At 33.4% G+C, this 24,204-nt stretch overlaps 1 protein-coding gene across 7 annotated transcripts in view; it reads left to right on the top strand.

The window, feature by feature from the left end:
- Positions 1–24,204, top strand: part of LOC114336519 (TLD domain-containing protein 2) — a 911,210-nt gene that overhangs the window by 338,364 nt on the left and 548,642 nt on the right. For all 7 annotated transcript variants that reach the window (XM_050659400.1, XM_050659401.1, XM_050659405.1 and 4 more), the window contains 4 exons: positions 1,105–1,294; positions 6,004–6,166; positions 16,359–16,595; positions 21,513–21,652. In XM_050659400.1, coding sequence (XP_050515357.1) covers positions 1,105–1,294; positions 6,004–6,166; positions 16,359–16,595; positions 21,513–21,652 — 730 coding nt within the window. The remainder of the gene's footprint in view (positions 1–1,104; positions 1,295–6,003; positions 6,167–16,358; positions 16,596–21,512; positions 21,653–24,204) is intronic.

Below are 24,204 nucleotides of genomic sequence, written 5' to 3' on the forward strand. Positions count from 1 at the left end.
ATGCATTGACTCAGTGGAGGTATTAACAAATGCACCTTCTATGATTAAAAATGCAACAAGAGCGACTTCTTTCTTGTAAACTCCTTTCGAATTCCGACACCAGATTGTGGAGGTTGAAGCTTCACATGTTTTCCCTGCTTAATGCGCCCATTGCAGCTGGTGCAATGAGTTTTGATTAAGATTATTTTTGTTGATGTATTGATTCAAGATGCTTCCCATTAGACAAGCCGAAAACGGCGGGTTCGTTAGAAAAAATATTCCCATGAGATTTTTTTGCATAATCACATTCGCGAGACATCCCAGAATATGGTTCAAAAGTCGCCCACGTGAAAAGTGGTCCAAATTTTTTTAACAATTTTTTTAATCAAATTGCAAAAATCAATATTTTTGGCCCGGACAATTTTTTTGTAGGTTTTTTGGACCATTCTGGACAAAAAAGGTCTCTTGTAATTATTTTTCTCTTAAGTTGATCGTTTTCGAGTTATAAACAGTTTAAAATTGAAAAAATCGAAAAATGGCGATTTTCAAAGCTTAATAAATTGGTTAAAAGTTATTATTATGAAAGTCAGAAAGTGACTAAATCAAAGTTTAAAGCCCCCCCTACAAGATCCTGAAGAAATTTTTGTCATTATTTTATTATTAAGCTGTTATTTTTAAGTAGTAATAATGAGCGCCTGCACGTATTAGGCAGCCGTCTATGGTGAGTGCGAGAGAGATGCCATTCCGGCAGTCCAATGGGGAATCTTACTCGCACTCACATTTACAGCCGCGTCAATACGATCTTACGGCTTATTGTTACTAATTAAAAATAACATGGTGTTCAACATGAATGAAATCAGGTCTGTATGATGTCTGTAAGGTGTAATCTGTTTTTCCTGGTTTGGTAATAAACGCCATCCTTGCTCTTCTCTAAGATTTGGGAATGTATCACAGAGCATGGCTAGCTCTAAATATTATGATCTTGGCAAGTACTAACCTTAACGTAGATACGCCTACATTCTCCGATTTATATAAAAGTTAAATATGAACGATTTTTAGTATTTATGAATATGTACGTACATTCATGGCCATGGATTTATTGTAATAATTATATGTTTTATGCAGTCACAGGCGATGATGCTGAGTCTGTGTGTTCCTGTACCGAAAGAGAAGGTGACGCGTTCCCAAAAGCATTTGAAAGGGAATTGGTTACGCCGACTAATTTAGAAGATCCAGAAGGTCAGCATAAATCTTTAGAAGAAAGAAGAAAATCTCTGCTGGACCATCATTGGGCGATACCGTCCAGGGATAGACAGTAAGTCGAATAACACTTTTAATTAATTTAACATTTCTATGAAATAAAATCAATGTACTTTTAATTTCCTTATTTTTTGGAATGAAAATGAAAGACATCTTATATTTCACTTCGTTCAGAGAGGACCCTCTTACGTATCATCGGATCATCGTAGAGGTATATACAGTATGGAAATGTTTGGAATAAGTTCGTTATTTCGTAAGCCAGCGACTTTAAAGAAAAAACCTGGAACAGCTCGATTTTTATTTTTAAATTAGGATTTTTTGACATATATATCATACTAGTGACATCATCCATCTGGGATGGTGACATCCAAAGCGTTAATATAAACAAATTCAAGTTACTTTTGACTACATGAGTAACAATTTAAATCAATGTTCCCCCACTGTTAGCAACACCATGCTGGACCCAATTCTTCCAGTAATCTTACTAGTTCATATGCAACTGCTACTATGACTAAACAACGTCCGAAGTATCCCAAGAAGACCGAAGCAATTTTATAATTAGTTGTACGTCTCTATAGTATCCAATGATTGTATATCCAATGATTGTATATCCAATTTTTTTTTCATAGTTTTTACCTAATGTTATTTAAGATTTAGAAATTAACTGTTATACTATTTAGTTTTAAGTCCTTATTGTAATTAATTATTGTATAACCAATATTGTTTGTGTCAATGGCCATTGCTGCCGAGACACATAAATTTAAATAATAAAAAAAAAGAAATATGTGTCCCGATTACAGTGATCATTGACACATATATGCCATCAATATTATATAACTTTTTCTAGTTCCATGCCCTCTATCGATCGTTGGATATCATGGTGGCAACTATATTCGCTATCATGTGTTTATTGACAGTAGCTCTAAATAACGATGTAGTTGATTTTTCGTACCATTGTCTTAGATTTTTCAGCCATGATGTTCTTGTACCAAGCTCACGTTTACCTTAGAACTTATGAATGATCATATGCAAAAATTTGTACTTTTTAGGGTGCTTCATAATGTTATCGAAGTATTCCGGCTTGCGTCTCTTTATTATATCGACTAGCTGTGTTGTTTGGTTCAGCCCTCTAAGGACCTTCTCATTTCAAACTCTGTCGACCCAGATTACTCTTAGTAGTCGTTTGTGTACTTACATTTCAAAGACTTCCAAGTGTTTAAGCATCGCCTAACTTAGAGTCCACGCTTTCATTCCATACATGGAAAGATATGGCATTCCATCGCGAAGGTCAATATTACGATCGCGGCTGCAAAGTACGTGCCTCATTTTAACAAATGTAGTTCGGGTTCGTTCTATTCTGCTTTTGCTAAGGTTGGTCACCATCTCTCATTTATATTACTGCCGAGATAACCATAAACTGAATAATATCTGAAATAATGCGTATTATAAAGTAACATTGTTACTGTCAATCTAACTATTCACCTCCTATTATCGTTAATACGTACCATTATACATACATTCAAATACAGGGTGTTTGGTAAATAATGGGCCATAGCTTAACCTCAGGTTCCTGGGGTTAAAATAGGCCGATATAAGCTAACTTACCTTAGTACAAAGTTTATAATAACCGAGATACAGGGTGTCAAAGTTAAACTTTTTTTATTTATTATTGAATATTTCCTGACAGGTATGAGATAACAACATGAAATTTGGTATGTGGGGGTTTTTTGGGTCGAGAAAACTAAATTCCCTACCAAAAATTATGTATGGCCCAAAGGGCGCCACATACGCCTTTCAGCACTCATTTATTACGTTCAATTTTTTTATCCCTCACTCTGTATAATTTTGAAATTAAAATTTTTATTCTCCTATTAGTTTTACTTAAAAAAGTTATACTTCTTTCATCTCCCTAAACTCAACCGTTTTCGAGATAAACGCATTTTAAATCTGCGATACACCATCATTTTTAGCATAATATCATTTTAGTTTCATCTGAAAAATAACTTAAAACCATAATAATGGTGCCAGTTCTCAAATTTATGTCATTGCATCGCAAATTCCATTTGAAGAAATTTGCGATACATTTTTGGATAATTTTATGGTTTTAAGTTATTTTTCGGGTGTAACTACAATGATATTATGCTAAAAATGATGGTGTATCGCAGATTTAAAATGCGTTTATCTCGAAAACGGTTGAGTTTAGGGAGATGAAAGAAGTATACCTTTTTTAAGTAAAACTAATAGGAGAATAAAAATTTTAATATCAAAATTATACAGAGTGAGGGATAAAGAAATTGAACGTAATAAATGAGTGCTGAAAGGCGTATGTGGCGCCCTCTGGGCAATACATAATTTTTGGTAGGGAATTTAGTTTTCTCGACCCAAAAAACCCGCACGTAACAAATTTCATGTTGTTATCTCATACCTGTCAGGAAATATTCAATAATAAATAAAAAAAATTTTAACTTTGACACCCTGTATCTCGGTTATTATAAACTTTGTACTAAGGTAAGTTAGCTTAAATCGGCCTATTTTAACCTCAGGAACCTGAGGTTAAGCTATGGCCCATTCTTTACCAAACACCCTAGAATCAAAGAGAACACATTGTCCGTTTTATTCCTGATGTTATGCTATAACGATCATAAGGGCTAAAAAGAAAAGATCAGGACGATAATTATCCGTATATGGACCAAGGGGTGACATCAGATGGTAATAATCCGATCATATATCGAGAAGATACAAATTTCTATCGCTTTAATGCAATTACTAAAAGGTCATTAATTACTTAATGCCCTAATAAATTAAAATTCGACAAAAAGACATGTCACTAACCTCTACGGTATTTCAAGCAGACGGACAGGTATAAACAGACGCTTTTGGCAGGAATCACTAAGGCCTCTTGCAGCAGGAAGATAGCAGTAGTGAGAAGACTTTCTAAGGGGCACATTTCGATTAGACGTGCCGAAAAAACTAACATCGTGGGTATTTCACTAAAAAGACCCAAATTAACGTCACTAGCCATCTTGAAGATAAACTGAGAAACCCTTTAAATCGTGGCGTGTGCCTATTGTTTATAGCTTCTGCTAGTAATTGAAAATCAAAACCAAAGGGATACTTAAAAAGGATTTCAGTTCGACATAATTACTCAGACGTTTTTAATTATAAGGGTAGATTTGGAAGTAGTGAGTGTCGAGGCAATAAAAACTGTCTACATAGGGTTGTAGGGTGTAAGTACAGACATTCTTCCCACATAAAATTCAAGAACTATCGCAGATGTGTACAGGTCTGATCAAATTTTTAAATTTAAGAAAAATGAACATGCCCTACAAAAAGAGCTGACGTTTGTCTTCTTCATCTTCTTTTTGTAATAGGACTATGTCCTGTTTCTTCTGTTACAGTCTCTGCTGCGATCCGGAGCTCCAGCTCTCGTACCATCGTTTTTTGGGTCTTCCTATGGGTCGCTTGGTGTTGGGCTTCTGTGTCTTCGCCCATTTCGCCATAAGTTCAGGGTCCATCCGATCTATGTGGTCTCTCCACATGCGTCGTCGTCCTCTTGTCCATCTCACTACGTCTTGAACGCCTAGCTCTCTCAATGTGTCTTCGTTTCGTATTCTATTTCTGAGTGTGATATCTCTTATGGATCTTAGGGTTTTCATCTTTGTTGTTATCATTATTTGTTTGGTCTTTGCTGTCTCGGCCCTTGTCTCAGCTGCGTATGTCAGTACGAGTCTAACACATGTCTTATAAATGCGGACTTTGCTTTCGGTGCTCATATATTTATTCCGCCAGATTATATCCCTCAGGAAACCAGATATTCTCGCTGCTTTCGTAGCCTGCTGTTTTGTTTCTTGCCACAGATGCCTATCGCTAGATATTTCCATACTCAAGTATCTACAATCCATTACCTGTTCGATTATATGGTCGTCCACTACTAATTTACATCTAATTGGGTTCTTGGATATTACCATATGTGGTAGTGTTACCAGTTTATACTTTTTGGCGGTTATTTTAAATTTTTGTAATAGGCGTTGTAAGTCATCTTCGTTTTCGGCTATTAAGATTGCATCATCTGCGTATCAAAGTATTCTCATGGTTCGGTTACCCATTTTGTATCCCTGATTCATTTTGTTAAGACTACCTATATCTTCATCCATTATTAAATTAAATAAGCATGAACTGAGGCTGTCCCCTTGTCTAATGCCGACATTGATTTTGATTTCTTCCGTGAGCCCGTGTGTGGTTTTTATTCGTGTTTTGTTGGATCTATTGAGCTCTTTGATTATGTTTCTATAGATCTGACTTACGTTTTTCTTTCCAAGGATAGTGAGCACGTCCTTCAATCGTACTCTGTCGAATGCCTGTTTCAGATCTACAAAGCATGTGAACATGGGCTTGTCGAATTCTATTGATTTCTCAACTAATTGTTGCATGATGAAAATAGCGTCTATTGTAGATCTGTTTGGGCGGAAACCATGTTGTTCTTCCGATACACCCACTTTCTTGTGTATTTTTTGGGATAGAATTTTTGTCAATAGTTTTGATGTAGAATTGAATAGTGTAATTCCTCGGTAGTTCGTAGGATCTGTCTTTACGCCTTTCTTGTAGATGGATATTGTTATACTCTCTCTCCATTTCTCTGGTACATGTTGTGTACAACTTTTTGGAATAATGTATTATGATTCTATGCTGACGTTTGTATTCTAGATATTCTAGAAGATGTATTCTTATGTAAGTATAGTCGATTTATTAATTTTTGTGTTTTAGGTCTATAGATACAGATGAAATGCCAGCTATAACTCCAACTGGCGCCCCCGACGATCACATTCAAGACGAAGATGATAGCTTAAACAAAGAGAGTTGTCACGATTCCGGTATTGATATTAGAGAATCAAGTATACCACCAATTGTACATGTTCCTCCAAAAAAGGTAAATGAGATACACATTCAGTTTTCATCGAAAGGTAGTTTAGACAAGGTTGACTTAAAAACTGATCTAAAATTTCCAATATTTATTATTTAGTTTATTAATTTTCTAAACGATATATTTCGTAAGCGCGTGATGTGTAGTGTTTCTTTTTTACTTTAAACATTTGCTATTTTTTTCTATTTCTTTTTGTTTGCAAATTATAGCCTACGCTGGTAATATGTCCGTACGACACATAAGTTAAAAGACATTTTTACTGTTTTTTCTCTCTTAAGAAAAGGTGTGTTTGCAAAAAAAATGAGAAAAAAACCAAACGGATTGCATTAGCACCCAACAAGAGAGCTATAAATATTGATCATTACTTAGCCGTCGCCGTCGGCCATTCTAGCTTTGAGACAATACATATTCATATACTTAGGTTCAATTATGACCAATAATATAATCAATGGGAACTATATTAAACATGTAATTATATGAAGGATTGCAAACAAGTACTATTTTGAGTCGATTAGACAACTGAAAAAAAAACTTCGAGTTATCGTGAAATATTACTACTGGACATCCAAGTAGTATGTTTGCTCGTTAGAGTATGCCAGGTGGTTAGAACCTTAGTAGGGGAGCTAAAACTGCTGAATGTATTACCAGTCATTTCGGGTGAGAGTGTGAGAAACAGAAACAAGATAAGTAATACGCCAGTTCGGCTCGCCTGGATAGTTGAGTGAACCATCTGTTACTCTTTACTGATTTAAGACTAGTGCCTATAGTGTAGCTTTCAAGATAAGTTTTCTGAGATTGAAGTTGATGTTTAAAATTACAAGAAAGAAATTATCATATATGTAGTATGTGATAGAACCCAAAACACTTGCTCTAATGAAAATGCATTCTAGGGAGACAAAAACCTCCTAACAAAGTTTTTGGTTAAAAATGACTACCCGTTGTCATTTATAAACGAGAAACTCCACAAGATTGAAAAACCCGTGTTGAGCTGCCCCCCCCCCCCCACTTGCAAAAATTAAAAAACAAATAGCCCTGATTTATGAGCTATTTATGAGCTCTCATATTCCGCAAACTAAAAATTTTGAGCTCGTTCCACTGAGCAGGAATTTAATACCCCCACTACTTAAAAATAGGAATATTGAATCGGTTTTTGCGGCAGAATTACGAGCTATTTATGAGCTCTTGAAATTATATAGTTTAGATTTTTGAGCTCATCCCCTTCACCCCCAAACAACCCTTTAATTGATTTAACTTAAGAGAAAGATGCTGAGAAAACTTAAAATATATCGTATTGCGAATATAATTCCTATAGCTTATATACTATAAGAATAAACTATTAAATCAAGAGCATTTCGATTATTGAGCTACAACCCTTTCGCCAGAAAACCACCCTATCTTCCCGGCTTAAGAGAAAGTTGTACTTAAAATGCGTTAAACTAATTATTTGGCAACTACATATCATTTAATAATTTATAAGCTTCCAAATTACGCGCATTTAGATCAGTAAATTGCAATTTATTTTGTATAGTGCAGTCACTGAAGGTAAAAATAAACGATTACCTTCAATTTCGGTGAACCTTCATCGATTTTCACGAAAATTGGTCAGTGGTTAGAGGATACGTCAAGAAACAAAGGTGACATGGTACCACCTTGCGCCTTTACCCTGAGGGTGGATACCGCCCCTTCTCGGGGGTGAAAATTATTTTATAAAAAATAACTGCACAAATCAATAAAAGAACAAATTAACAGCAAAATTTATTATATAAAGTTAATAAAATAAGTAAATACTTTTTAAGTTATTAAAGATCCAAGATTTTAATTATTTGTGAAAAAAATGCATGTTTTGAAGAGGTTTTTTGTAAATCACTGAGAAACTGTAAGTTTTTACAAAAAAGTTAATAGTAGTTTAATTCGTATAGCTTATATTCTAAGAAAAAACTCTAAAATCACGCGCCTTTCGATTATTGAACTTCAACCCCTTCGCAAGAAAACCATCCCATATTCCCGGCTTAAGAGAGGGTTGTACTTAAAATAATTTAAATTAATTATTTGTCGACTATATATTGTTTAATAATTTATGGCTCGCAATATATATTCATCTCAATTATTGAATTGCCATTTTCTTTCTATAGTGCAGTCACTGAAGGTAAAAATCAACTATGACCTTCGATTTCGGTAAATCTCCATTCATTTTCACGAAAATTGGTGAGCGGATTTTGATACTATCAACTTTTTCTGGATCTTATTTTTCATAGGTATTTCTAAGTACTTTGACAAGTATTTAGTACCTAAGTGTTATAAAATGCATCTCTTTCCCGTTATTTAAGCTTGAACCCTTAGATTTGAACAGTCGCGGAAAAAATATACATTTAATTACCAATAACTTACTTTAAATTAACATTAAAGGGTTTTTAAAGTAAGCAATTTATTATATTTTTTATTAGCTTCAATTTTAGTGATGAAAACTTTTTTGTAAAAACTTACAGTTTTTGAGTCATTTATGAAAAATCGCTCTAAAGCATTCATTTTCTTTCCAAAAATTAAAATATTTGATCTTTAATAACTCAAAAAGTATTGATTTATTTTAGTCACATTATATAACAAATTTTGCTTACAATTTGTCCCTCTCTCGATTTGTGGGGTTATTTTTAATAAAGTAATTTTCACTCCCGAGAAGGGGTGACATATACCCCAGGCTAAAACCCCAAGTTGTTATTGTCAATTCGTGAAAATAAATGGCGATTTACCGAAGTCGAAGGTAATAGTTGATTTTTACCTTCAGTGACTGCACTATAGAAAGAAAATGGCAATTCAATAATTGAGATGCGTATATTTTGCAAGCTCATAAATTATTAAACGATATGTAGTCGCCAAATAATTAATTTAAATTATTTTAAGAACAACTCTCTCTTAAGCCGGGAATATGATGTCGTTTTCTTGCGAAGGGGTTGTAGCTCTATAATCGAAAGACGCGTGATTTAAGAGTTTATTCTTAGAATATAAGCTATACGAATTAAACTACTATTAACTTTTTTGTAAAAACTTAAAGTTTTTCAGTGATTTACAAAAAACCTCTTCAAAACATGCATTTTTTTCACAAATAATTAAAATCTTTGATCTTTAATAACTTAAAAAGTATTGACTTATTTTATTAACTTTATATAATAAATTTTGCTTTTAATTTGTTCTTTTATTGATTTGTGCATTTATTTTTTATAAAATAATTTTCACCCCCGAGAAGGGGCGGTATCCACCCTCAGGGTAAAGGCGCAAGGTGGTACCATGTCACCTTTGTTTCTTGACGTATCCTCTAACTACTGACCAATTTTCGTGAAAATCGATGAAGGTTCACCGAAATTGAAGGTAATCGTTGATTTTTACCTTCAGTGACTGCACTATACAAAATAAATTGCAATTTACTGATCTAAATGCGCGTAATTTGGAAGGTTATAAATTATTAAATGATATGTAGTCGCCAAATAATTAGTTTAATGCATTTTAAGTACAACTTTCTCTTAAGCCGGGAAGATAGGGTGGTTTTCTTGCGAAGGGGTTGTAGCTCAATAATCGAAATGCTCTTGATTTAATAGTTTATTCTTAGAGTATATAAGCTATATGAATTATATCCGCAATACGATATATTTTAAGTTTTCTCAGCATCTTTCTCTTAAGTTAAATCAATTAAAGGGTTGTTTGGGGGTGAAGGGGATGAGCTCAAAAATCGAAAGTATATAATTTCAAGAGCTCATAAATAGCTCGTAATTCGGCCGCAAAAACCGATTCAATATTCCTATTTTTAAGTAGTGGGGGGGGGGGCTGACTCAGCCCCCCCCCCCCACTAGGGTATTAAATTCCTGCTCAGTGGAACGAGCTCAAAATTTTTAGTTTGCGGAATATGAGAGCTCATAAACAGCTCATAAATCAGGGCTATTTGTTTTTTAATTTTTGCAAGTGGGGGGGCCAGCTCAACACGGGTGATTGAAAAATAGAAACAGCAAACTAAAACAAGATACCAAGAAAATTAGTGCAGCTCACTCAAATGTGCGTGGCAGACTCATATGCACAGGTAAAGATAGGAAACAGAACATCGATGACATTTAGTATAACATCAGGGCTTAGACAAGGAGACCCTTTATCACCATTGCTATTCAATTTGGCTTTAGAATACGCAATAAGTAAAATATCGTCTGAGCTAACAGGGGGATTCGCAAATCGAGGATCAAAACTATTGTTGGCCTTTGCCGATGATCTAGATGCAGTCGCTCATTCTACAAGAGACGTAAGAGAGGTGTTTTCACAGCTCGAGGAGGAAACAGGTAACCTGGGCCTTCGAATAAATGAAGAGAAGACGAAATATATGCTGGTGACCAAAAATCCAAGACCAAGAGTTAGGCAGAACGTAACTATTAATGACCACAACTTTGAAGTAGTAAAAGAGTTTAAATATCTGGGAGCAGTAATCACAGAGGACAATCACAAGGTCTCAGCAAGAATAGCTGCGGGAAATAGAGCATTATACTCCCTATCATCATTATTAAGATCTAAGCTGCTGAAAAGACAATCTAAATTAAGACTGTACATGTCAATTATTCGCCCAGTTGTTACATATGGGAGTGAAACATGGACTCTACATCAGCGAGAAATAAATAAATTGCTGATATTTGAAAGGAAAGTCCTCAGAATGATATTTGGTCCTCAAAGAGATGAATTGACAGGAGAGTGGAGAAGGCGCCGGAATGCTGAATTGGTGACTCTATATGGTACTGAAAACATCGTCAGACATATAAAAGCTAATCGGATAAGATGGGCAGGTCATGTAGTAAGATCAGAGGAAGACAGAGTGCTAAAGACAGTGTTCTTCGAGAGACCAGACGGTAGAAGATCAGTGGGCCGTCCCAGAAAAAGATGGAGGGATGATGTTGAAACCGATCTATCTAGGATTGGGGTACAACAATGGCAAATCGAAGCGCAAGATCGCAGACGATGGAGGGCCATAGTGGATGCGGCGAAGACTCACCCCGAGTTGTAAAGCCAGTCAAGAAGAAGAAGAAACTACCACAAGCACTCCAGATGCACTTACAAGAAGGGAAGAAAGATCACAATACTATATGTAAACGACTTATCAGAAAAGAAACCCTTGAAAAGAAAAGGAAACAACATCACAACAATATTCAAAACAATTAACACTCTGAGATATATCCTGCCCAAAACCAAACCCAATGCACAAGAAAGATAAAAAAAACTACATCTACAAAGTACCCTGTCAACGCAAAATATTTCTACGTGGGAGAAACTGCAATGCCACTAAGTGTCAGAGTAAACGAGCATGAAACATACATCAAGAACAGCGACTTCGAAAAATCCCAGATATGCAAGCATGCCTGGTATAAGGAACACAGAGTACAATGGAAAGATGCATCAATAATCATAATCATGAAAGAAATAGACTGGAAAAGAGAAAAGTCAAGGTAGCGGCCTTCGTCCTACTTCGCGAAAAAAAATGTGTAGCAAACCCATCAGCAGAATGCAGCAGGCTTTGGTTGCCAATACTAAAAGAAGAAGTCAAAAACAAGAACATACCAACAATAGCGAAATAAAGAAAGTCTAAGTAAAGTAAAAATAAACCCTCGTCGTTACAATCCTAATAGAAATGAATAGCTTCACATTTGAAGTTAACTTAATTTAGATATAATTGATACGATCCATGTGATTTGACCGGTTTGGTATGCTTAGTTTAGGATTAAATCGAAAATGGCATTTTTAAAATTTAAAAAAAAAGTGCATTTTTCTTAAATAAATCTAAAAGTATTCATAATATGAAAGAATGTTTCAAATATTAATTGTAGAATTTCTTTTACGGAACATTTTGATTTTTTTTGTTTTTGTATCATGAATACTTTTAGGTTTATTTAAGAAAAATATTTCTAAACTAAGCATTACAAACCGGTCGAATCACATTGATCGTATCAATTATGCCTAAATAAAGTTAATTTCAAGTGGTAAACTATTCATTTCTATTAGGATTGTAACGACGAGGTAATTTTTACATTTCACAAAGAAAAAAGCAGAGAGCGACATTACTTTTATCATAAGTCAGTCAGTTCTTATGCAAAAAACTTTTATCAGAGCTTATTTGAAAGGTTTTTTAATGAGCTTTACAAGATGTTTGTTAAGTTTTCCCAAAAAATTGCACCACATTCGAGTTATTTGAGATTAAAGGTTCTCCATTTCAATGTTCTTCGAAAATAACCATCCTTTAAAGAGCAATAACTCAGTCGTTATTGAGTTTACATAGGTCTTTCAGACGTGAATCTCTTTGTTTTTTTATTAGCTACAATTTTGTTCTCAATGATTTTTTCTGTAAAATTAAATTTGTGTAAGTTATTCATGAAAAATGCATAGTTTCAATCGCAAATAACTTGGAGTGTCAATTTTTAAAAAAAAATTTATAGAACAAAATTTACTCAGAATTGGCCACTCTCTCGATTTCCATAGTTATTTTGATTAAAAAATTTTCATCCCCTAGATGGGGATGTTTTCACCCCCCAGGGCAAAAGCGCAGTTCGGCATTGGGTAGATTTTGACAAAGGTTATAATTACTACCTAAATCAAAATTTTCAGGGAAATCGACCTTGGTTCTCAAAATTCCACGAGAAAATGGCTGTTGATTGGACTAGATAGATTACACAAACAAATTAACACAAAACAACCATAGAGTTATATATTACCATAGAGAGAGTATCATTCAGAGCGAAGTGACGACACCATCTTTTTTATTTGGATTAGTGCTGTTTCACTCTTACGCATAGTAAAGCTGCTACAGTTGTCCTCCTCTTCCGTGCCTATATTCACACTGAATGTCATCATAGATTTTCGATACAATTGTGTTAGAAAGAGATGCAGCAAACCAGTCCATGAGATCTTGTCGTCAGGAAGCGCGGAAGGTAGGCTCCCTCTATGGTAATATATACCTCTATGAAAACAACACACAAAAACAGTCAGAATTGGATACCTCTAGGGTCCATAATATCGAGGCCAAATCCTTCATTGTTTGACAAGAAATACATAACCTAAATGACTCTGATTAGGGTACTATAGGTATAGACATATTAAGGATAGACAAGGCATACTGAGTGGTTTATCTATTTCTTTTAACCAAGCGATCCCGCGCATGCGACTGTCAAAGATGGCCAGACCACTCAAAATGAATAATTGACCAATGACGTCCTTGATATCAGCGTTACACTTCGATGCACAGAGTGGCCCATACCTTGCCTGATCTATTTAGTATTATATCTATGACTATAGGTGAACTTTTAGCACAGTAAAGTAGCTTCTGAAGATCCTAATGTTGCTAAGAGCAGGTAATATTATGTCGTCTTGATAAACGAGCCCTAGGTATACCAGATCTTATACATAGCAGATCTGAATAGTTAATGGAAGATGTACAATAAACCATCTAGCCGCTGTATGACCGGTATAGAAGTATATATATATATAGTACAGACGGCTGTCAGATAAAAGATATTTAGGTTTTTTTGTGTTTTAACGTCTTCCGGTAAGAATCGAGTAAATCAGCATTTATCGAGCCGTGAGAACTCTCATCGTGCTCGTCCATCAGTCGAGTCTATTTCACTTATAACTCCTAATTCAAAGCCCACTTTGAGGTTTGGACTGCTGCGTCTAAAAAAATTTCACTAGCTATCATCTGATTCGATCCATCAACCTAGTAGGCTATTGATTGTGTACTATAGAAAGGAACTACAACGTTAACAGGGTTTTATTATTTCATATGGTCAATGAATCTCTATATATGAAAAAACCGCGGAGTGCTACCATTTACATTGGTGCGTTTTTGAGAAATGGGTGAATTAGTCCCTGGGCACAGGTTACATTAGGGTGAGTTCTATGCACTTTTGGTACAAACACGTTTACATAAAAATTGTTCCTGGTTAAATTTCCTATCTAAATATAACTTTTTAAAGTCAAAGATACTTTTTTTTACAAAAATATGTTCAAAAGAATAAGCACGAAGAGACATAGAAGAAGGAAATTTTGTTTTTTGTCCCTTAACTTTTGACCATGGGGATATAGGTGTAGACATTGCTTTACAGGAAAAAAACTTACATATTTTTTCTTTAAAATGATGTTTGGTAGAGGTCATTGGGTTTTACAGTTTTCGAAATATGATTTTTCGAAGTTCGCCACTCACAGCAATTTTGGGCAATTTTCGCAAATATTGTCCTGTAACTTTTTTCTGCGTAACTTTAGGCATAGGAAATGGTACATGTAAAATGAATAGAAATCAATTACCTTTAAAATGTGCTAATATTTAATGTTGTATGACTTCTTTTAAAGAGGTTAAGAGGTTATCTCTTTCAAGACTTTATAGTTTTAACGAGTTTTTATATTTTTTACGATTATTTTTTAAATTTCCCATTATAAATTTTTTTTTCAACATTTAGGTATATATTATATAATAAAGAAGAAAGCTTATTCTGTTTACTTTAAAATGGTGTATTATAAAAAATTCTAGGATTATTTTTGAATAAGATATGCTTTTTCAAAATGTAATAAGTACTTGCAACGCTTTTTGATTTTAGGATTATTTTTTAAATTCCTCATTATACCTTTTTTATGTGATTGTGTGTTATGACTGAATCTTATTTTTTATAGGTAATACTTTGGATCCACTTGACTCGGCTGGGCAAACTTCTAAATATGGATTAATTCCAATATTTACTGTCAAAGCTCCTGCACCACAAGCTTTGCTTGAAAAAATAGCATGTAAATGTACCAAAGGATGTACAAAAAACTGCGGTTGTAGAAAGATATGAATTAGTTGTTCAATATTCTGCAAAGGGTGCATGTGCATGGGTACTAATTAGTGGGAACTCTAAGATAACTGAGGTGTCAGAGGAAGATATTGAAGCTAATGCTAACGAAGAGATGGACTTTGATTTTGAAATTGTTTTAAATGTCAACGTTTAAATAATTTTAAATAAAGTGATGTTTTCTAAGACTAATGTTTATGTAATTTTTGTAAAAGAAATAAATTTAAATAATACAGGTAAAAAAATATCAAAGAATCACTCGGTGTCCATTACACATTTAAATAGAGATGATACATCATTTTAAAGAACAGAAAGTAAGTCCTCTTTATTGAGCAATATATAGTATATTCATGTACAAAAAAAAAGTTATAATGGGAAATTTCAAAAATAATCGTAAAAAATGTAAAAAATATTTTTTTTTATATATTAAGTATTATATAATATATAATATATATTATAATATTATACTATATGTACCATATATAATATAATATTATATAATATATTATATAATAATATTATTTTATTTTTAAATTCTATTATAAGAAATCGTTAAAAGTATAAAACCTTGAAAAACAATAATCTCTTTAAAAAAAAGTCGTACAACGTTATACAGTAGACCATTTTAAAGGTAATTGATTTCTATTCCTATTACGTGTACCACTGCATATACCTAAAATTACGTAGAAAAAAGTTACAGAACAATATTTGCGAAATGACAAGGAAAATTGCCCAAAATTGCTGTGAGTTGCGAATTTTGAAAAATCATATTTCGAAAACTATAAATCCTAATTACCTCCACTAAACAACATTTTAAAGAAGAAATATGTAGGTTTTTTTTCCGTGAAGCAATGTCTATACCTATATCCTCGTGGACAAAAGTTATGGGACAAATAACAAAATTTCTTTCTTTTAGGTTTCTTTGTGCTTTTTCTTTTGAATATATTTTTGTAAAAAAAGGTATCATTGACTTTAAGAAGTTATATTTAGATAGGAAATTTAACCAGAAACAGCTTTTATGTAGAAATGTTTGTACCAAAAGTACATAGAGCTCACCCTAATGTAACCTGTGCCCAGGGACTAATTCACCCATTTCTCAAAAACGCACCCCTTTAAATGGTAGCACTCCGCGGTTTTTTCATATATAGATGTCCATTGACCATATGAAATAATAAAACCCCGTTAACCTTGTAGTTCCTTTTAGCTATCTTATTTTGAATATAATCAATAGCCTATAGTAATATACAGGAACTTTGAACTGATGACAGAATAATGCACTATTTAAAACTTTTGTTTGTTATCTAATGTTATAAATGTTTAATTAGCTCGATGCACAAATAACTCATTTCTTTTTGATTTTTTAGAAATACAGCGATGCTGATATAGTACTTTCCAAAGATTGGGTACCGCCAATCACAATTGGAGCAACCAATTTGAGTTATACCAGTGAACCTACAGATAGTCCTGCGAGAAAGAAGACGAACTCGGTGTCATTTAGTTTGGATTCTAGCTCGGAGCTCGACCCTGGCCAACCTCCACTGTCAACTAGTTACTCTGAGTCAAAGGAAGATGTAGATAAGGCTGATAGTAGAAAAAATAAGGTAAAACTCAATAACTCTAACTATGACAAAACTGTTCAAAAGCTCAATTGGGTACTACTACTACTTGAACTGCCAATTTCCTGTTTATATAGGTACATTTTCTGACTTTCCAAAACTTACGACACGTTTGGCGACATTTCTAAGACGTCTAGAATATTTTAGATATCGTCTTTGACTCTTGTTAAACAAATTCACAAGGAAAGAATTTTCCTATAGCTGGCTGTGTACCTATAGTTGTTCCATTTTATCTTTTCCCATGCGTCACGATTGATTTTCAAACAAGTTACATCAAAACATTAATTGAAACGTACGTCGATATGTAGTATCATTGATACGTACTGTCAGTGGTAATAATTAGGAAATGGCTGTTATCCCGTGGACGTATTTTATAAAGTTTGTTTAAATTAAAAGCTCTAACTGAATGACGGAACTATTTAAACAGTCAATTATTACTACTACTTGAACTGCCATTTCCTGTTTATATAGATTTTTTGATATTCTATAGTAATTTTGATACTTTGAGAACATTATAGATTTTAAATTCTCCTTCTTTTTTATCAAGGAACTTTTTCTATATGGAATAATAAATCTTACGTAAACGTAGCAACAGTATGAGTTGATTACACTATTTTATGCTTTCTAGTACATATTGTGAATCTATTATTAGTAGAACGTTGGCATTTGTATATTTTGGCATAATTCGAGTGCCATTAAAATTGCAATAGCTTCTTCAGTGAATATGCTTTAAAATAAAGATATTCGTACAGCATATTTCATATAAACTTGCGTGCATAGAAATCTGCCCACTTAAAAATTTGGTCATTTTTGATATCTCGTATTTCCTAAAACTGTTGTCCGATTTAAGTGATTTTTAATATGTTATAGCCTCATTCTTTAACAATACCGCTGTAATAATATTGTTGCTAAACAGGTAAGTTGTCATTGTATCGCGGGTGTACCAATCATACTGTGTTTTTTCTAAAAGTTCTATAGCCTCAGGTTTTCTTAGCATTGTGTTTTTTTATTCAGTAGCTTATGTTGGATAATAAAAAAGTTAGGTACTTTAACAACTAGACATGTTCTTCCTCAATATAGGGCGTTTCTAAATAAGAATCAGGCTATAACATATTAAAAAAAGAATATGTGTGTACTTTGTACGCACGTAAGAAGTTCTATACTTCTAAATATGATTTCAATGAAATAAATATACTTTCGGACAGTTTATTTGTATTTTATTTAAAGATTAAATTAATTTTTACTTACTACTTTCCAAAAATTTTTATTAAAACAATACCAAAAATTAAAAAAAAAGATTAGAAAACACCGGGATTCGAACCGGGGTCCTCTTGATTTCCAGTTCAACGCTCTACCACTGAGCTATACCTTTTTGATTATCCGGGCTATAAGATTTCTCAGACATAGTGACAAACAGACGAAGTGAATTATAAAATACTTTAAATATTACTTATTATCTTATTCCCGAGGTAGACAAGTCCAAATACACAAAAATTATAATAATAGTTATTTATGATATAAATGTTAAAGGTACAATTTTAAGGCATGTATGTGAAAGTTTCGTGTGAAAGATTCGCTTCGCTCATTCTGCAATTCACATGTGTGCCTTAAAAATGTACTTTTTAACACGTACCTATATCATACAATATTTTTTCTACAAACTTCTTATGTATCAACAATTATAATTTATTCATTCTCAATTACAGGACAATACCTATAAAAACTTTTACTTGAACTTGACTGACATTCCATTTTTATATTTTTCTTTACTGTCTTTCTTGTTTCATTACATCAAAACTGCCTATACTGTCAATACGTAAATCAGAATAACATCTACTTTTATTTTTGTATATTCTATACAGTTTATTTATAATTAAATTTTAAAAAACCTTTTAAACCACCTTTTTCAAATTGCGCAAGTTGTATATTATTAATATCTATTAATGTTAATAAATGAAATATAAATATTTTGACGTTTCACAATTTGACAATTCACTTTTAACTGCAGTGCCTTAAAATTTTTAAAGCACCGGTGCTTTAAAGTAGCATTTTTAACTCTCCTATGGAGTGCTATAAATTGCATTTTTAACAAGTTTGCAGAAAAATATATTTAAAAACACTAATATATTCTTTCCACACATTTTCTGGACTGATAAATACATAAATTAAAACATTTAGTAACGAACTCCATACTGCCTGTGTGCGCATGCGCGCAGATTAATAAAATTTCACCCTCAATGAAATCGCGCCTAAAGAAGTATAACTTCAAAAATCACTTAAATCGGCCAACAGGTTTAGGAAATACGAGACATCAAAAATGACCAAATTTTTAAGTGGGCGGATTTCTATGCACGCAAGTTTATTCTATTAAAAAAGCAGCAGCATAACTATCCTCGGTTCTCGATGCGTCTAATATAATAGTAATAACTATAATAAGATATTGATAAGGTTAGGATTTGTGACATTCTATGGATAAACACTTAGAGGTAATAATAATGGGAATATTAAGTCTCCAGGGTGGTACAGTTGGATATGAAAATAAGTTATTTAAAACAATTTGCATTTTATATACAATTTCTTAGAAACTTTGCTTATGTCGTGTATTCCCCGACACACCATGCGCTTTTGTCTGCCACAGTGTCACTTTCAGAATTCAAACTTTATCAAATCAGAATTCAAACAAAGAAAATGTCAATTAATCAGTGTCATTCTGTCGAAGTGTCAAAAGTACCAAAGTAACACATGTATAATTTTTTTCATTCTGTCGAAATGACATTATTCTTTGGTTAGAAATCAAAATTATTCTGTGGTTACTAAATTATTATAATATAGGTAATTGTGATATAGGTATGTTTTATTAGCAGAAGAACAACAAGGTTTTAGGTCGGGAAGATCATGCACCGACGTTATGTTTATAAAGAGGCAAGTTCAAGAGAAATCATTACAATACAAAAACCGGCGTATTTATGTTTCATAGACCTTAAGAAGGCATTTAACAGGGTCAAATTAAAGGACGTTGTCCATTTATTGTACACAAGAGAAATATCTCTAGGAATAATTAAAAAGTAAAACAAGAACTAACTGACCCAATTGAAGCTGGCAATGGGATAAGACAGGGGGATTCCTTGAGTCATCTATTGTTCAACCTGATCATGGATAAAATAAAACAAGTTAGAACTAAAAAATGATACCAAATGGGAGAAATACAACTTAAAATAATCTGCTATGCAGATGACACATTACTAATCTCTCAAAGAGAAGATGATGTACAACATAATATACTTCACAAATGTAATGTAACCGCCAGAAAATTTAAAATGTTAATTTCCCCAAAAGAGACAAAAAGCATGGTTACAACAGCAAATCTACCAATATGTACATTAGAGCTTGGAGAGTTAGAAGTAGAAAAAGTGATGGAGAAATTTCTTGCCATCACACTATCTAGTTACGGAAATCTCGAAACAGAAGTGGAAGATTAAGTAAATAGAGCAAACAGGCCCGTTAGTTACCTGCATGAAGCAATATGGAGAAATAAAAATATCGGGAAAGAAATGAAAGGCAGCATTTATAAAACAGTCATCAGACCGCTAATGACATACGCGACAGAAACACGACCTGACTCAGAGAGGACAAAGATAATGCTAAAAGCAGCAGAGATGGAAACTCTTCGAAAAATCGGTGGTAAGACACTATGGGACAGAGCTAGAAGTACAGATATACGACGGAGATGCAAATTGGAGAACATTAAGAACTGGATAAGAAACAGAAGAGTAGAACGGAATGACCACATGAGCCGAATGACAACAGGGTAGTAAATACGGCGAGAGACGGTCTCCAATAGGAAGTGCAAGCAGGTAACAACAACGAAGTGCAAGCAGGGAATACCATGGCTGAATCTACCAAAATGTGGAAAACCACGTATATTTACTACACAGAAGTCAGAGAGATTGGTGAGAAGAACAAAAAACCACCTTGGCATGGAAACTAGAAGATTGGCTCATCAATACAGATCTTCTAAGAGTATGATACCGTTGGAATTGAGGAATAATGGTCTTAAATATCGAAAGAGACGTAAGTGCTCCAAAAACTCTAAAGCGCAACTACTTCCGATCTGGACACTGCTACTCACGAGATACCTACAACTAGCTTCTACAACACTAGCTTCTAAAATACCCTTTGTTCTCAAAAAATGTAATCCTTTAAACTTGCCGCAGGCTCGCCCATTAGAGGATTTTTGGGGCTTGACTTTTTAGGAAAGTTTATCATGGAGGCTGGGAAGCCCAAGATGAAGAACAGTTGAGACGACAAATTTATGAACAACTAAGAGAAATTATTGACCTGAATTCCGGTCAGGACCTCATGAAAGACATTCCAAGAAATTTGCGTCTAGTAGAGAAGAATGGACTACTCCACATAATTTCATAATAGAGTTTAGTTAAGCATTGAGTTGTAAGTTGTGGTAACTAGTTAGTGTTTAATTAAATTTCTTCATTAATAAAAAATTCGATAAGTATTTTGTGCCAAAACTTTTAGGACATACCTTATTATAGTAACCATGTCACCAATTCACTTATTTAAATTCTTTAATAAAACTGCTGTTGATTGAGACTGACTGAACGACAACAACTGTTACAAGCCAAAACGTAAGCCGTAAGGTTTATGTTATTTATGTCTGTTTACTATTAATAATATTGGCTAAGAGCAGGTATGTTTGGTTGTTTAGTAATTTCCAGTCACGTCTAGCAACTAAACTTCCCAAAAAAGAAATTACTAACGTCAATAGACAGTTGTGACTCAGAAAAGCGAATCGACTTTACCTATGGATATGCTTAATACTAGTTTAAGCTGTGTAATCTTATAATGTGTATTATTACTGCATTTCTTATATGGTTTTTCTTTTAGATGTTAAAAAGACTGTCATATCCCTTGTCTTGGGTCGAAACTACTCTCAGCGGAGACAAAGATGAAGATAAACCTCCTAGTCAACCCCATTCAGCAGCTGACGTTCAACATTCTTCAGTTTTCTCAAAAGTATTTTCAAGGTTTGTATACAATACTTCTTTGATATTACCTCCTACGATATTTCTTTCGTACAACATTTTATTGTAATATTACCTGGATATAGCTATACTACAGGGTAGCGAGAAAGTATGGAAACTTCTTGGGAACAGCTTCAACGATTTTTAGAAATTTTGGCGGGTAAGGATGTTCTAATGCAGCCGATACTGTAGGGGTAATTACATTGTTGTCAAATCTTCCATTTTTCTGAAAATCTAATGAACTTTCTTATTTTAAATGGAACACCCTGTATATTTTTTGCGTTTTGAAGTCCTTAAGAAATGCTTATTATTTTTCATGATATATTCCCTATACCTAAATGCCATAACCGGAGTTATTGCTACATTCATTAAAAACAAAATTTCAACAACATAAAAGTCAAATTTTTCGGCCCGGGTAGACATTATTTTAGATTCTTTGGATCATTGGGAACAAAAAAGTTCTTTTGTAATTTTTCTCAAAAGTTAATCGTTTCCGAGTTATAAACAATTTAAAATTGAAAAAATCGAAAAATGACGATTTTCTAGGTTCAAAAACACTAGTAAAAAATATTAATTTTGAAACTACGAAGTGCCTAAATTCAAGTTCAATCCTATTGTATCAGATACCGATAAGTGATTTGATCTTATTTCATTTTAAAATATTATTTTTTAGTCGTTAATGCAGCCCGATCGCTAGTCCTCTCACATGAGCTTCATGAACAATTAAAAAAAAAACAATGTTTTAGAATAAAATATGCCAAAACTTCTTACAGGGATCTGATAGAAAAAGGTTTTAGCTTGAATTTAGGTATTTCCTAATTTTAAAAATGATTTTTTAATTTATGTGTGTTTTTGAACCTAGAAACTCGTCATTTTTCGATTTTTTTCAGTTTTAAATTGTTTATAAGTCGGAAACGATTAACTTTTGAGGAAAATTACAAAAGACCTTTTTTGTTCCCAATGATCCAAAGAACCTAAAATAATGTCTACCCGGGCCGAAAAAATTGAATTTTATATTTGTTAAAATTTGTTTTAATAAATGTAGCAATAACTTCCAAATTATGGCATTTAGGTATAGCAAATATAACATTAAAAATAATCAGTATTTCTTAAGGACTTCAAAACGCAAAAAATATACAGGGTGTTCCATTTAAAATAAGAAGATTCATTAGATTTCCAGAAAAACGGAAGATTTGACAACAATGTAATTACCACTATAATATTGGCCTAATTAGAACACCCTTACCTACCAAAATTTATAAAAATCGTTTAAACGGTTCCCGAGAAATTACCGTGTTTCCATACTTTCTCCCTACCCTGTATACGTTCTACGTTGTATTAGTTTATACATATCTTTCAATAATATGTAGTAAACAACGTTTTTCAATTTAACTATCATACTTATTATGTTAAATGAGTTTTTATGTAAGCATATTATAAACTATATATTATGTATCTTGCGGCAAACTGGACTTTGAGCTTCAATAAGAACTATTATCGTGATGGAAGAACCAGATAGGTTTAAATATAAAAAAAAATATACGAAATAGGAATTTGTGTGTTATATTCAAGTCCTTATTTTGTGCCACAAATTCTGCTAGTAGAGGAACGCGGGCAACAATACATTTCCTTCTATAAGGCAGTCCTTACTTACAGTAGGGATCATGGCTTATACAGAAAAATCAAAGCGTGTGTGGCGTAATACTGCACTTCGATTGCTTTGGTGGTGTGTTGACTTAATCGAAAGATAGAAATAAAGAATTGACGAAGAAGAACTGCGAAAAATAAACAAAGAAGTATCAAAGCTATAAGGAAATATTTAAGGAAATTTAAGAATGAAAAGGTCCACCGAACTATAGAAGAGAATAAAAGTCTGTGAAAAGACGGCTAAACAATGAAAAATGTGAAATACACAAGCTAAAGAACAAAGAAGGAGTCCCAACATCAAATAGAGAAGAACTACTACACATAGTTAAAGACTTCTGTCGAGAACTATACACAAGCAAAGTCAAGTCAAACGAACTTGGAAGCCGCCGCATCACGCAAAATTATCAGCCAGGGTTCAGCTCATGCCAGAGATCACACTAAGCGAAATCCAGGACGCGATGAAGAAGATGAAAAACAACAAGGCACCAGAAGAAGATGGAGTCGTAATAGAAGCTATAAAGATGGGCGAACGTGCCTTACAATAAAAATTTTGTTTAACCTTTGTCTAACAGATTGTTGCATACCGGATCAACATAACATACCGGATTGTTGCATAACAGCATCAAAATCAAAATGAAACAGAAAAAAGGCTGATGACGGGTATTTCCCGAATAAAAACTACACTCCTGGTCAAAAAAATCCGGACACCTTAAAAATAGGTCATTTTTGATGTCTCGAATTTCCTAAGAAAAATTGTCAGATTTAAGTGATTTTTTTAATATATTACAGCTTTATTCTTTAACAATATCGCTGTAATAATATTGTTGCTAGACAGGTAAATTGTCATTGTATACCGGGTGTACCAATCAAACTGTGTTTTTTTCTTAAAGTTCACCACACCCTGTGGA

The sequence above is a fragment of the Diabrotica virgifera genome, chromosome 8 (genome assembly GCF_917563875.1).
Source record: "Diabrotica virgifera virgifera chromosome 8, PGI_DIABVI_V3a".
NCBI lineage: Eukaryota > Metazoa > Arthropoda > Insecta > Coleoptera > Chrysomelidae > Diabrotica > Diabrotica virgifera.